General features: G+C 48.9%; 1 protein-coding gene across 1 annotated transcript in view; it reads left to right on the forward strand.

Annotated features, from left to right (window-relative positions):
• Positions 1-14390, forward strand: part of gli3 (GLI family zinc finger 3) — an 83035-nt gene that overhangs the window by 25114 nt on the left and 43531 nt on the right. The window contains exon 3 of the mRNA XM_084033237.1: positions 6762-7007. Coding sequence (XP_083889363.1) covers positions 6762-7007 — 246 coding nt within the window. The remainder of the gene's footprint in view (positions 1-6761; positions 7008-14390) is intronic.

Genomic DNA, 14390 nt, shown 5'->3' on the forward strand with positions numbered 1-14390 from the left:
TGTTATTTTTATGGCGTTTGGCTTGTAGTTCGGAATTCTGATTGTCATGCTCTCTGGTAAAAAAAAAGACCTTATGTCCAAATGTGACGGGTTAGAAACGGTAAGCATTACCAGCTGCAGCATCAAAGGGCCGGGCATGCTGTTCATTTAACCCAGATCCGTCACAGTCATGTGTAGCCCCGGATTCAACCTGTAATGTAGACATTCAGCAGAAGGCATTAGGACTAATGTAGAGTTATGGATGCAAATTTACTCCCAGCACCTCTCTACCTATGATATGTCAAAGGCTGCTTACTATAGCTGAATATATTTGGCTAATTAATGTGTTTATTTGAAATATGTCACCTACAATTCTGTGCCAACGCACACAAAGCTACATTCAAATATGTTTCCCTCCGTTTTGTTCCACTATGTGCCAGCCTAAATAAAGATTTTCAAAAATGTGTCCAGAGTGGACAGGGAGGGAAAATGGCATGCATTTCAGCGTGAATAGGGATTAGGACGATTAGGAGAATTAGGTAAGGCTGGTCGGGTAGTGTGTCGTAGTGAAGTTTAGAAGCCAGTCCAACAAACCAAAGTCGTTCTTTGCAGAAATTAGATGAAGGAGAGAAATGTTCCCACTGTTCTTGTTATTCAGGCTTTCGCACTTAAACAGCATTTTTTAGCCTGTTAGCCTGCTCCGTGTGGCCGTGGTCTAAGTGTCGTTCAAACGAGGATCTTTGGCTGAGCCGCATAGCAGGTGCGAGAATGGATCTGCAGCAACAGAGCAGGCAGTGAATTAGACAGACAGATCTGAACATCCAAAGGCCTAATCACCACAGAAGAGAGAGAGAGAGAGGGAGAGAGAGTCCGCTCTGGACTTAGACGTTCACCAGTCATTGATAAAGTGCTTAGCAGTAGGAAAATTAATGAATCCGGCCCGACTGGGAGAGGGGGTTTTGGGGTTGAAGGGGAGGGAGGGGAGGGCTGGTGTGCGGGGGGGTAATCCTGTTCCAGCTAAATGGCTGATCCCTCTCATTCCTTAGATATCAAATGTCAGGAGTTAAATTAGCCTGCTAGCCTCAGATAGGAGTTAACATGCTTTTAAACGGGGCGGGGCGCTTGTGATTCCTGCCCTCTCCGGGATGGCGAGCAGGTGCCTTTGAAGTGTCTAATTATCTAGCTCCTAGTAAGTGCAGGCTAACTATCTTAATGGGGGCCTCGATGCCTCAGTGCTCAGTTATGCACTTAACACGTGTACCGGAATGTATGAATGTGCATTTTTACACAAGCAAAAGCACGATTACATGAGAGCATTTAGGGATGCATCAAGTTTATTCAAAGTTAAGTAAGGACTTCATGATTCTGTGTCCTAAGGTGGGGGAAAAAAAATCCACAGTGGCATTTTGGATCATATTTGATGTGCTTGAAATTACTGTTATTTATGTTTTCTATTTTATCCAAACTGTTGGCTCCGTGTTTCTTTGCTTTGGCTGGATATCCATTCCTCTTGGCGAGCCATTCCTAATCTGAGTGCCACAGACTTGGTCCGGATCACTCTGGTGTCAGAAGTGGGATTCCAATGCTGAGGCCCAGTGGAAAGCTGGCCCACTCTGGTCTAGTGGGCATTGTGCCCAGATTCGCCCTAAAAGACCCACTATCCTCAAAACGGACATAGTTCTGCCCTCGCCTGCCCTAGCACACAATCACTTCATATTGTTACAGAGGACGGTATCAATACCTAACAGGTTCTGGCTGATCATAGCTGACTTGTGACTATCTGAAGCAATGCTAATACAGTCTATAAGCCAATCATGGCATTTTTTTTTTTTGCTTTGAAGCCTTGATCAAATGCATCTCTTGGTGTTTGATTCCTCAAAGAATGCAGGCCAAGGTGCCCTTTGAGTGAGAAAACCTTAAAAGCCATAACTATCCGTGGTCAAAAAAAAAATGCATCAATGTGCATTTTAGAGTCAGGGCTTTCAGCTCTCTCACTGCAATGCTCATTGCTCCCTCACAATGTGGCCCTGATGAAACGGTAGTGGGGTTTCCGGCTGCTCTATGGTGGGCCTGTGCCCCTAATGGGTGAATAAGGGGTAGCTGGGGGCAGGCGGAGGCTTGGCACGATACAACCCTGCTGTGAGGCTGATTTGAGGTGAGCGCCGGGAAGAAGGAAAGCGCCAAGCAGGCTTTGATTTGCCCCTCCCCAGCCCCGGGGCCTGGAGGCTGGGATGGCGAGATGGTGAGCTCTGGGTGCGTCCCAGCAGACCCCTGGCGGCGGAGAGAACAGGCTGGGACTGCGAGCTGCGGAGCAAAGGGGGTTGGGTCGTGGGCTGCTAAGAGCCAAATTGAGATAGTCGACAAAATTTGCCTAGATGAATATTGAAGAGGGCATTTGTGGGCGCTGCGTGGGAAATCAGCCGCTGACAATAGACTGCTAACCAGGAGAGGGAACATCCTGACCTGCCCATGCCTCTCTCTGCAATTCGTCCAAACATCAGTCACACCGCTGACGGTTAAATAATGTACCACCACGGATTCACTCTGCAGAGACGGAATCAAACATGAGCGCCAAGTTAAAGGGAGTGAACTTTATGTGTGCCGAAGTTCTCCAGAGCTCCGTCAAACAGATTGACTGGGGACCGCTAACTACCCTAACCCACAGACATCGGCTCAATGACCTGATTCTGCCTTCTGACATTTAGAAGATTTGTTTGTCGAGGAGTTTCTCGAATGTCACCCATTTGGGTAACCTTCACATAATGCAGAGCCGAACTCTGTTTTTTTGGGGAAGGCACCCAGCTCCTCGTGGCGTCGCGCCCCGTCAGCCAAGAAGTTGATCGAAAAAAAATACCTCACACAATCGCGGTAATCCCCCGTGGTCTTGTTGTGTTGGGTTCGGTGGAGTTTGTGCGTTCCCTCCCTCTCTCCCTCGTCTTTCAGCCTGTGCTAATCGTGAATGATTCCCTCTGTCTATAGCGCCAATGCCAGGGCCGGTGAATCAGGTACATAAGCCTAAGCCGCTTGGAGAGGTGCTCTTATTAAACTCTAGCCAGCTGCTGGAATTTTTCTTCCCCCTCTCATTGTTAATTGGGGAGTCTTGAGTCTTTCCCGGGAGTTGATTTGCAAGAGAAAGAAAAAAAGGAGCAAGAGATTATTGCACAGGAGGAGAGGAGCTTTGAAGAAGTGTTTTGTGATTTCACTGTATATCCTCCACTCCTCTCCTGCTTGTTCGCTCTCCATGTGCTCCGCAGCCAAAAAACCTGTTTGTGCCACTGACAACGGCGCTTTGAGAAGTTCGAAGGTGGAACACAGCATATGTCTGGCTTTGGCTCAGAGGTACAACAACAACCTCCTCTGATGTTTAGGCTTTTAGGAAAGGCGGGCGAGGAGGGGAAAGAGTTGCGATGCGCAATGGCCCTTTGTGCACCCCTGAAACATACATGGCCCCAGGTTGGGAGTCTGACTGACTTAGTGCGGGCCGGAGGGCAAATCGGATGCTTGAGAGTCAAGGACAGATTGGCATGTGAAGGAACAGCAAGCCTTGTTTTTAACCTCTGCCTCTTGAAAATACCTTCAAAAACAACAAGCCGAGGATTTTGTTTCACTTTGAATTGCCTGGGCACCCTTAACTTTACCCCCCCACCCCCACCCCCACCCTTGTCCCAGAGCCCAACTCTCAGAGGAATTGGCCCCACTCCATATCTCATTATCTCTTTTAAAATTTCATTTTGTCATTGCATCCACGCTCTCTTTTATGCCGCCATATTAAAGGCCAAACATAGGGTTTTCCTCTGAAGGTATTCATACCAGAGTTCTACAATAGAGACCCCAGACAAGGGGGAAAAAGGGAGAAACCTGGGCTTTAGGATTTAATGAGTGGCTTGCTGGGGGTGAAAGAAGGATAGAAAGCAAGTGTGGGAGAGCAAGAGGGAGTGCATTTGTAGAGGGTTAGAGAGAGAGGGAGTAGTAAGGGAGGAAGAATGCAGGAATGGAGCACCAGGTACCATAATAGTGGCAGAGAAAGCTCCTGAAATACTAGAGCTGGGGCGTGTGCTCTGATCAGGACGGCAGTGAGCACAATTACCTTCTTTTCAAATCCTTCAGTGACACTGCGGGAGGAAGGAGGACTTTGAAACTTGAAAGGCAGGAGCCTGCTTTCAACCTCAAACGCGAGCAGGAAAGGGCTCTGAAATTTGTTCAGTGCTCCCCATCCACCATTAGCTTGTTTCTTCCTCTCGCCTCCAGGCATTTAAGCGCTTTTTGAAAAGATGTTAAGAAATTCAATCACCATAGAGAGAGAGAGGGAGCTGGATAGTTCTTTTTTTTCTGTTTTTTTGAGAGGCATGCTTTCCTCTGGTCCACAGAGGACCGGCCTGCTGCATTTGTATTGGACTGAATAGACCTGCAAACTGGTGGAGGACTGGATGCCGCAACCATGGGAAAAGAGAAGGAAATAAAAGAGGAATGAAAAATGAGGGAGGGGAAAGGGGGAAAGGTCTGTTGGGCTGATGGTCAGAGTTAGAGAAGTGTTGCGTGGTTGAACTTTTCCAAAGTTGCACGTGTTTACCTGCGTCTGCTCCGTCTTCATTAGCCCACTCTTTGAAACACCCGGCATGCTGTAAGGGCACAAAAAGGTTTCCACCAGCAGGTACAGGAGAGAACCCACACAAGAGATTTCTGCTCCTCTTCCACCGTTCCGAGGAGTCAATTGACCCTTGTGCTGCTGAGTGTTTGTTTAACCATTTAAGGTGCTATACACTGCAGTAATGAAGCCCCTTAAGGTGGTATATGGTAGAATGATGAACCCCCTCTGTGGTGACTGGAGGGGGATGGTGGGACTGTGACACTGCTGTGATTGAACTATTAGTCGCTTGACCTCCCTTTGGGGAGCGAGACCTATCTAAATAGCAGTGGGGGTCAGTAGAGGAGAGGGAGAAGAAAGAAATGAAGAACAAGAGGGGAAAAGACATTAAAACAGTGAAAAATAAGAATTTTCTAAAGCAAGCAAGCAGAAGATGTTTTAACGCCAGTTTTAGTGCCCGACAGCCTAACTGCTACACTATCCGAGGCCCCAGTGATGCATCCATATATAAAATATTCAAATATCTGTAACAAAGTCACAAATATGCACACAGATTTTGCTTTCCCAGATGCAGTGCGAGATCTTCTGAATGCGAAAGAGTACGCCCGTGCTACACACAGCGGCGTGCTACACACAGCGACGTGCTCCGCCCCTAGCGGTTCTTCGCTCGCAGCGTAGTTCGCAGTCTCCACTTCATCCAATCCATGTCAGGAGATGAACCCAATTCCGAAATCCCTTTATGTTAATATTGCGCTTTTGCAAGAGCAGACCTATTAATCCAGCTTTAACCGTATAAGTGCCATTATTCCCTTAATAAGATCACTGGCTGCGCAGTAAAGGATTAAATACTTATATCATAACTGACACTGTCATTTCCCGCGGATGAGAGTGGCTTGCCTCTCTGGCTGTCAGTTCCGCGTTAAGAATCCTTGAAACCGCTGCCAGTGCTGCGCCGAGGCGCGGCTGGCCCCAACGCCGGTAATGGATGTGGGAGAGTGAGGGGAATAAAAGAGGGACCCGTGGGTTGCTCTCTCTTCTTCTTCGCCTCTCTCAATCTCATTCTCTTCTTCTGTGAAGTGGTGCAGCGTTGTGGACGGCCCTCTTCCAGTGCTTAAGGTGGTGCTCTTTAATCTGGCCCCCGTCCACTGGTCTTAATTGGCGGTTGGATGCTGTTGGGTTGTAGTGCGAAGAGTGGGGGGGGGGGGGCCTTGCGCCGCTATAGGCTGCTAATGCTGCAGAACGGCTGGCGCCAGCACATCGACACTTTAAAGTGATGACCAACACCCTCTGTGGTGAAATCACAACTGAGTTCACAGCAGCAGCTGATGGAGTAGTCAACGTCCCACAACGCATCTTTAGGCATTTTTAGCCCTCATCAGTGTGACATCCTATGCCAGTTTCTGAGTCTATATAGTATCGTACTACAGAAAAGACTAATGCCAGGTCAGGAGGCTGGCCGACCTATATACATGTCAGGTCAGAGGTCGGGCCAGGGGGCAAGGGTCACATCTCTCTGGCGGACCTCAGCCCTTGAACTCAACTCCACATTTATCCTCTTTGCCCAGCATGCCAGGAAGCTTTCTCCAGAGACCCCGCTCCTCCTAATTTTGCCGTCAGAGTAAGACAGATTTAGTTTGAGAATAGAGAGAGACAGAGAGAGAGAGAGAGAGAGAGAGAGAGAGAATGAAGGAGGGTAGGGTGGTTACAACCCATGATGCCGGTTAATGGGCAGCTTGGAATGCAGACAGAAAAGCCTGCGTTCTTCCTCCATGGGAATCCATTTCTTTATAAAACAGACAGAGCTGAATTTAAGAACAGACTTTTTTTTCCGGATGCTGTGCGAAAGGAAGAGGTTGGGATTTTTTCATCCATGGCGTCCGCTTGCTCATACACCGCCTGCCTCTGAACTCCCACATCTGCTGCGGTGGAAGGCAAAGCCATAATGCCCAGTAGGTTTTAAGTGTACAAAGCTGATCTCCGGCTTCACCCGCGCCTTCTACGTGAACTGAATTCCTCACCACGTGTATGGGTGTTCAGGACATGTGTGTGTGTCTGAAACCTAACTAGGGAGGGAGATGGATTCTCTTTATCTGCTCCCAACTTTTATTCTTATACCTGCTCCAAAGAAATATGCGTATATCATTGTTTTAACACCAGATTCCCCTCCTCTCTCTTTTCTGTCTCTCTCCCCTTGCAGAGGACGAAAGGTCGGGCACGCCCTACCACCGCGAGAGGCGTAATGCCATCAGCTCCCAGGCCCGGACGCCCGGTGGCCCCGACAGGAACGTGAGCGAGGAGCCGTCTACCTCCACAGAGGATCGCCCCTCCCTGCTCAAGAAGGAGCTGCACAGTTCCCTGCCCCACCTGACTGAGCATGCCCTCCCATACCGAGGCACTCTGTTCACCATGGACCCCCGCAACGGCTACCTAGACCCCCACTATGGTAAGTCCACTAGCCACAGCCTTGGTGTTATTCTTAGAGTAGAAAACTTTTGTGAAGCAAAGAAAGTACACAGCTCAAGGACATGTTGGTAAGGACCCTAACGGGTGAGGTCAGGTTTATCTCTTTACTGTAGGTGAGATGCTTGATTAAATCTGACAGATTAGCGCTCACACTACACACACACACACACACACACACACACACCTTTGTGAACACTTGCATGCACACTTGTCTTGTTTTGTGCCTGGGAAGTTAGTATGGGGAACGGCCAGCGTAGCTTCTTAATTCCCTCATTAGGGGCCTGTCTGAACACAGTACTCTGCTTTCCCTCATCAACACACACTTCAAAGCCCCAAAGCAGCGCCGCGTCAAACCTCACCACCCCCTACTCTCTCTCTCTCTGGGACTCAGAGACTGTGTGAGAGAAAGAGGGGGAGAGAGAGAGGGAGTAATGGAGATGAAGCCTGAGAGATTGAGGTGAAGGGAGAGCTGTGGCTTGAGTGAGATACCGAAGATAATTTGGAGGAAAAAAAGGTGCGATAGACAATAGGAGCCAGATGAAAGTAAAGCTGTGTATGTGGAGAGAGAGAACAGGAGATAGATGATTGGGGAGTAAGAGGCTGATTAGGAGGTTAATTCGGCGGCCACTGTAGCCAGGACTTAGCCCGCAGACAAGGATTTGATGTGATAGCTTGTTTAGTTTGGTTAAACTGGCTCTGAATTGGGGCAGACAGAGTGGGACGGAGCGATTTTAATCCGGTGGCAGTAATGAAAAGTCCAGCGGACCCCGACCGTATACTGTAACTCTATTTATTCAGCCACTTCATTAGCTACTGCTCCCTCGTGCTCGGGTTCCTGAGAGTCACCAATCTACCTCTTCAAGGGAAAGGTTACTCACAACCAGCGCTGCGGACGGGGGCCCTCGAGGGCCGAACATTACTGCCCATTACATCCTGACCTAACTCAGCAACACTGCCACTTCTCATTTAATGTATGTGTGTGGGTATGTGTGAAGGAGCTCTGGAGGTTCCAGACCAGTGAAGCCATGGGGTAGGAGGGGGGAGGAAAAGGGGGAGGGGGGGGTCACTCTGGGGCTTGGGGTCATGTGGAAAAGTCACAGTCTGAAATGGAGAGTTCAAAAGCAGCAGGAAAAGTCAAAAGGGCCGTAGAGCTTCAAGAGGTTTCCTTTGTGTTTCGGGGCTCAAGAGGCTGGAAGACTTGCAATCATACAGAATGGAGGGGAGAACAGTGATGGTTACTGGAAAGCTGCAGGCATGATGAACACACATTTGATCCTACTGCTTCTTCCACATTTAAAGGCACTACCTCTTCAACATTTAAATATAAAAGTTTGTGCCGAAATAAAAATCTACTTATCTGCCATCATTTAATTTAATTTGTGAAGAAAAAAAAGCCAAACATCTGCCAGTTGCACCCTGCTTTTCTCTTTTTTATATAATTCTGAATTGATTATTTTAAGTCACACCAAACAAGGTATTTAAAGTCACTTTGGACTGGCGAAAAATCATCAGAATAATCACTAATAACATACATCTACATAATAGTAGATATATACACAAAACACAAAAACAAGATAAGAAAAATCGCCAACAAAGACGGAAAATCACACTAAAAAAGTCTGAAGTCTCTAGTGTTTTTCATTGATGTCAATTCTCTGATCCCGAGTCTGCTCAGGAAGACTTATGATCTGAGATGAGAGCATTGCGGTGTAAAACACCTCCGCCTGGCCCCAGGTGTTGAGGACATGGGGTGTCCCTAAAGGCGGCGGTCCCATTCTGTCTGATTGAACCCAGCAACCAGAGCTCAATCCCCGTGAGCCCCGGCAGTCTGAGGGTCAGTAGAACCAAAGGGTTCCCTTAAAAGCCTCCGCTCCCCCCCCTCAGCCGCTTTGAACCAGAAGCCTGTAGCGTCTGTCGCCACTCCTGAACCACAAGGTGTAAGAAAGAAAAAAAAAGCCACCGGCTCCCGCTCTGGTTTCTGGTTCCACACGCATGTGAGCCCAGACACACAGCCCGTACTCCGCCAGCGGTAGTCCGTCTCTATGAGGGCTTTGTCACCTCCCAAATTAATCCCAGGTGTGTGCATGTGTGTGTGTGTTTTGGTGATGGAGAGGGGGCCCTAAGCCTTTGTGCTGCGCTTGCATAGTGCGCCACGCCACGCAGCAGACAGCCAGGTAAATCCGATTACTCTTGGCGCTGGTGTGTGTCAGTGCTTAATGTGCCTAAATGCGACGGCACCTGCAGCCTCCCCACACCTGGCCGCTGGGTCGTTAACACGGTGGCGAAGCTCTGGGAGGCGTAGGAGTCGAACAACAAGAAGAAAGCAAGAGGGGGGATCTTCAGGGGCTCTGCTAAATCTCTGCTATTCACCCAGACTTGTGATCTCCCACTCCTCTTACGACCGTGGACTAAGACCGTGTTTACTCGGGTTTTTTACACCCACTTCTGCGCAATAAAAAGGGAAAAAAGCACGAAGGAAACCGTCGCCCCTATTGTTAACATTGCTAATTGTGGCGGTGCCTGAGTCTTAGCCGCTTTTCTTGGGCAAACACTGGATAAGAGTCCACACATCCTTCTTAACCATGGCGCTAATACGTGGGGGCTTTGCTGCGGGATGAGGAGGAAAAGGGATTGAGATGAGGATTAATGAGGGAGAAGTCGTTGTTTTAAGATCTTAATTGTGCAGAAGCGTGAATGGGATGCGCCGCGGCGACATCTGTTTACATTGTGCGCCGATTAGCCGGTCAGCGGTCCTGCAGCAACAGCGAGTCCACTTGCTGGTGAAGCGTCCCCCTGCTTCCTCCAAGGGGATCGCCTTCTTTTAAAGTGTCTCTTTCTTAAACACTTGCCCTCCATTGTCAGACTAAACACATCCATGGAGGGACTTAAAGCGCATCCTTTTTTTCCATTGGCCCCTCTTGCAAATGTTAAAACTGCTCTGAAATGAAGGCAACTTGGAGGAAAGCTTTAAAACAATACTTTAAGTATATTGGCGCGGGGTTGTACTGTAACTGTGATACAGTAGGTCATTGATAGTAGAGGCGACACATTAACTGTCTCTCCCGGATGTGATGGCTGCCTATCAGTCCAGTAGTCTTTGGGTTAGCTCCTTAAACAAAAAACGAGCCCAGATCTGGCTGCCAGGGGCCTAATCCCCACACCAAAGCCTTGCTGTCCTTGACTGATCTCAGAAACCATGCCTGCTAAGCTAGAGGCTGTGGAGGTATGGATCTCTTGGCTGAAGGATTCCTTCACATGTATCACAGTAACCCTGCTCCCTGAGCCTGGCCAAAGGTGACTGCTACCTGGATCACACTGGCCCTGTGTTCTGGAAAAAGCTAGTGGGAGAACACTGAGCCGTGGCTGCAAACCCCCCCGTCCGGGGGTTTTTATGCTGCGGTGGTGGGGGGTGGTGGGTGTCCAGTCACAGGGGTTAAACTCTAAACTGCTGTGCGGGGCTGATCTCAGGTCTACTGGGCTGTAGCATGCCGGCCGCTGGCCCCGGCATCCGTCTGTCTGCCTCCATATCAAAAATGCAGCTGACCAGTGAACTGAATGAGCTAGCTGTCACCGACCCGAACGTGATCCGCACAACAATGGCCTCTCTAGTCTCCGCAGTTAATTACAGTGCTCGGTCTAGTTCATACGGACTGCACGGGACCTTTTCCGTATATGTCTTGAAGGAGCGAGAGCTGCAATGAGAGTCCAACAAAAAAAAAGAGCAATTATAGCGTGAGTGTAGGTGGAAGAAAAGTTACACCGGAGCTCTGAAATTGCACAGAAAGAACAAACTTTCTGGCCTCTTGTTGGTTTAAACATGGGCAAGCACTGGCAGGTTCAAACACCCCCCCTCAAAAAGAACTGGGGAGTACAGAGGACAGCCTGGGGTGAGAAGACACGTGCCTGTTTCAAGGGTAAGTGTTTGTCTTTGTGATTGTTTCAATATTGGCTTTTTGAGCGTGGTGGCACGATGTAGTCCCCCAGCGGTGCGCCGGCACAGAGAAGCCCCGGGCACACTGCAGGCGATGGAGAGGGATCCCTTCCACCCACCTCCTTTCATCAAGAAAGAACAACATGGGTTCTGCTGTGGCCCCTTGGTCCAGCGCACCAGGGATAATCAGATGATCCCCTTTTATACAGCTTATTAGAGGCATCTCACGCTGTAAAGACGGCCATATTCTCACATGCATGTGCCCCCCTTATTGTAGCGCATGATGATTTAAGGGGGTTAAGCAGAGTTTGAAGTGCCGCGGATACCGTCTTAAGGTCATGTGGTGATCGCATGGCGGAGCCCGACGCGTGTGAACGGGAGCGTCTCGGAGAAGAGAAAAAAAAAATGGCAGCTCTCATTAACAATGACGAGATTAAATGTGAAGGGGACTAAGAAGAATTAAGAAGAATTTCCGGAGAACTTAAGATGTTCAAAGAAGAACAGTCAGCGTTTCTTGGTATCATCGCCGCAACATCTGTCAGTGTGTTTTTACGTCCTTTTCAAATGAGATTGGTTAATCGGTCGAGTCACAGAGGCGAGCGGGGAACAATGCAACAAGGCTTAAAATGAAGATTTGCTGCGTCTTGTCCTCTCCGAAAGGAGAATCAACTCCCAACAAAAACGCCATTGGCAACAAAAAAATTAAACACGATACTATAAAATAACAACAAGACTAAAAGCTCACGGGAGCTTCTCCTCGGCTTCTTCTTCTCCTCAAGTTAGCCTGTGTAGTCTCCAGTAGGATAATCACCTCTGTGTGCTACGGGAGAATCGGTTATTTCATGCCTTTCTTCATGTTTGCTTCCCCCTGTATCCAAATCTCATCGCCCCCTTTTCTTTTTTTTTTGATTTGCATTCCTCTCACATCGTGGCAAAGATAAGCGCCCTTATCCCTTCAGCCAACAACCCGTATCTTGCTCTCGTCTCTGGAGGGTCGCAAGTATATATTGTTCTACACGGAGAGGAGGCTGATGAACACAGTGTAATTACAATGTTTCTAGCAGGCTGGTGAAATGTAAGATATCACTGGAGAAAAGAGGAAAAGGAGTCAGAGTCTGAGGGTATAAGTGAGACAGAGGGGTGAGAAGAAGAGAGAAGAGCCAGAGAGAGAGTGGAGAAGCAGGAGGGGGGGGTGTAACAAAGCAGAAAATGAAGAGAGACATAAAAGAATGGGAGCTCAAGGAGGTCAGGCCCATCACAGGCTTTAGTGTTGCCTTTAAAGATGCCTGGGACAGGTGGCAGCTCCAGACAATCTCGCACCACAGAGCAGCATCCTCTCAGGAGGAGATAAGGGATTCCTCCATCCAGGCACCCTCATCTCCCTCCCTCCTCTCTCTTCACTCACTCTCTCCACCTCCCCTATGCCCACCCGCCTCCCCTTCCCCTTCCATCTCGGGGTTCTCCCAGACAGGGCCCGCTTTGATGTGGCTCAGTGTGAGCGGGCAGCTGTAGGCCACGGGGCTGCAGCAGCGCTGCTGGGCCACTGGGCCCGGGCGGACCGCTGGGAGCCGACTCGAGCGCGGCTCAATCAGTGGGGCTCTCCAGTGCCCGCCACTTTCAGGTCTCATTAAAGCGCTCCGGCAGGGTTAATCCTCTTTAAGGTTTACATGGGCCCCGGTTTGTCTCTCTGCCCGGGCTGAGGGGAACCCCTGGGCGCCACCTGCGTGACAAAGACTCAAATCGCTGTGACGCAAGTTCCCTCCGTCTGTTGCCTCGCTCCTCCACTCCTCTCTCTCCTCCCTCTATGCCTCTCGCTTGCCTTTCCCTGTGCACTCTGCTCTCTTTCTCCGCTCCCCTTTCCCTTGACAGTACCTAGGCCCGGTTGTAAGTCTTTTCGGATTATTTGGGTGGAATGTGTTGACAGGGGTGTCCGTAAACGGATTACAACTTTGTCCTTGTTTTGGGATGCTGCGAGGAGGGAAAAGGGGAAGAGATCACAAGGATGCGCTTTGAATAATGAGAGAGAGAGAGAGAGCAAAGAAAAAGAGATAGACAGGATTAACGGAAAGAATTAGGAAGACGACGCAAGAGTGAGGGTGAAAGAGAGGCTGAGGTGACGGCAACGCAAAAGAGCGCGGCGAGTGGAAAGAGGTAGAGAATCCAGAGTTCCAGCTGTTGTCGCACGCACAACACCTAATTGGTGCAGGAACATCAACCCCTGTCTGGCCCCGCGGAGCCCAGCAGCCATTTGTCTGATTGCTGTGACACCGGGCTTTGTCTTTGCCCGGTGACACACAGTTTTCTCCATTAGCCCAAATAATGACCACGTACCTCTAGAGGCCTTGCACAGACTTTGTCGCATGTCTGTATGGGTTTTGGTGGAAAATAGAGGAATAGACTCACAGTTCGGGGGGAAATGCCATTTGAGTGTAAAACATATTAAAAGGACTGCGCTGGTGGTTTTGAATGTGTGTCCATTTTCCAAAGGATACAATACGGTCTTAGATTGATTTCCCACCTTCCAGGCAGCCACTGGTTGAACACATGAAAACCAGCAGACCGAAAACCCGCTTGAGACAACACGCTGCAAGTTTTGCTGCAAAACAGCAAATTAATTCGTAGCTTTTTTGGCAATCCACCCCGAAATCTTGGACGCCCTTGAATGCACCATTTTTTAATCCAGCCCCTTCTTTTAACCACATTATAATGCACAATGTTTGACATAAAAAAATAAAGGTGACAAAGCAGTCCCCGTGATGGATTACCGCTCTTCACCAAGATTAAAGTCTCCGCCAGCTGATATTCATAGTGCGCGATATGAATTGAGAACTACTTGTGGCTCCATTTTTGAAAAATTACATTTAAATGGCCCGGCTTTGGTCAGCGGCATCGCAGCATGAATCAAAACTGAGAAGCTATCTGTTTCCCCAAGCATGGTCCGGCCCGGTGTGTTATTATAATGCAGGTGTATTAAGCTTGACATTCACTATCGCGCAGCCACATGCAGTCTACGCGGTGTCACCTGCGTCGGGGCCCCGGGAGGCGGCGGTGACACGGGTCAGTCTGTCACAGGGCAGCCGGAGATTCAGCTGTGGCAATCACCGACACTGTCACTGATATCACCTCGGCTCATATATAGATGTCGCAGTAAATCCGAATAATTTATCATACATTTATGATGCAGGAATAAATAAAAAAAAACAGACTGTGAATAAAATACATCTTTTCATTTCTTCTGTGACCCCGATTCCTGAATAAAGATCTCAAAAAGGATCAAACCCTAAAGAGGCCTTATGTTTGAGAAGAATAAATCACACAGGGTGGGGGTTGTTGAAGCAAAATAAATGTAGCAAAGTCCTGGTGAGTTAACCTGAGGTTTAAATCAACTCCCTTCTCTCTGAGAGGTATCATTGTTTGGAGAGGGGGGAGATA

Source organism: Eutrigla gurnardus, assembly GCF_963514095.1.
Source record: "Eutrigla gurnardus genome assembly, chromosome: 18".
Taxonomy (NCBI): domain Eukaryota; kingdom Metazoa; phylum Chordata; class Actinopteri; order Perciformes; family Triglidae; genus Eutrigla; species Eutrigla gurnardus.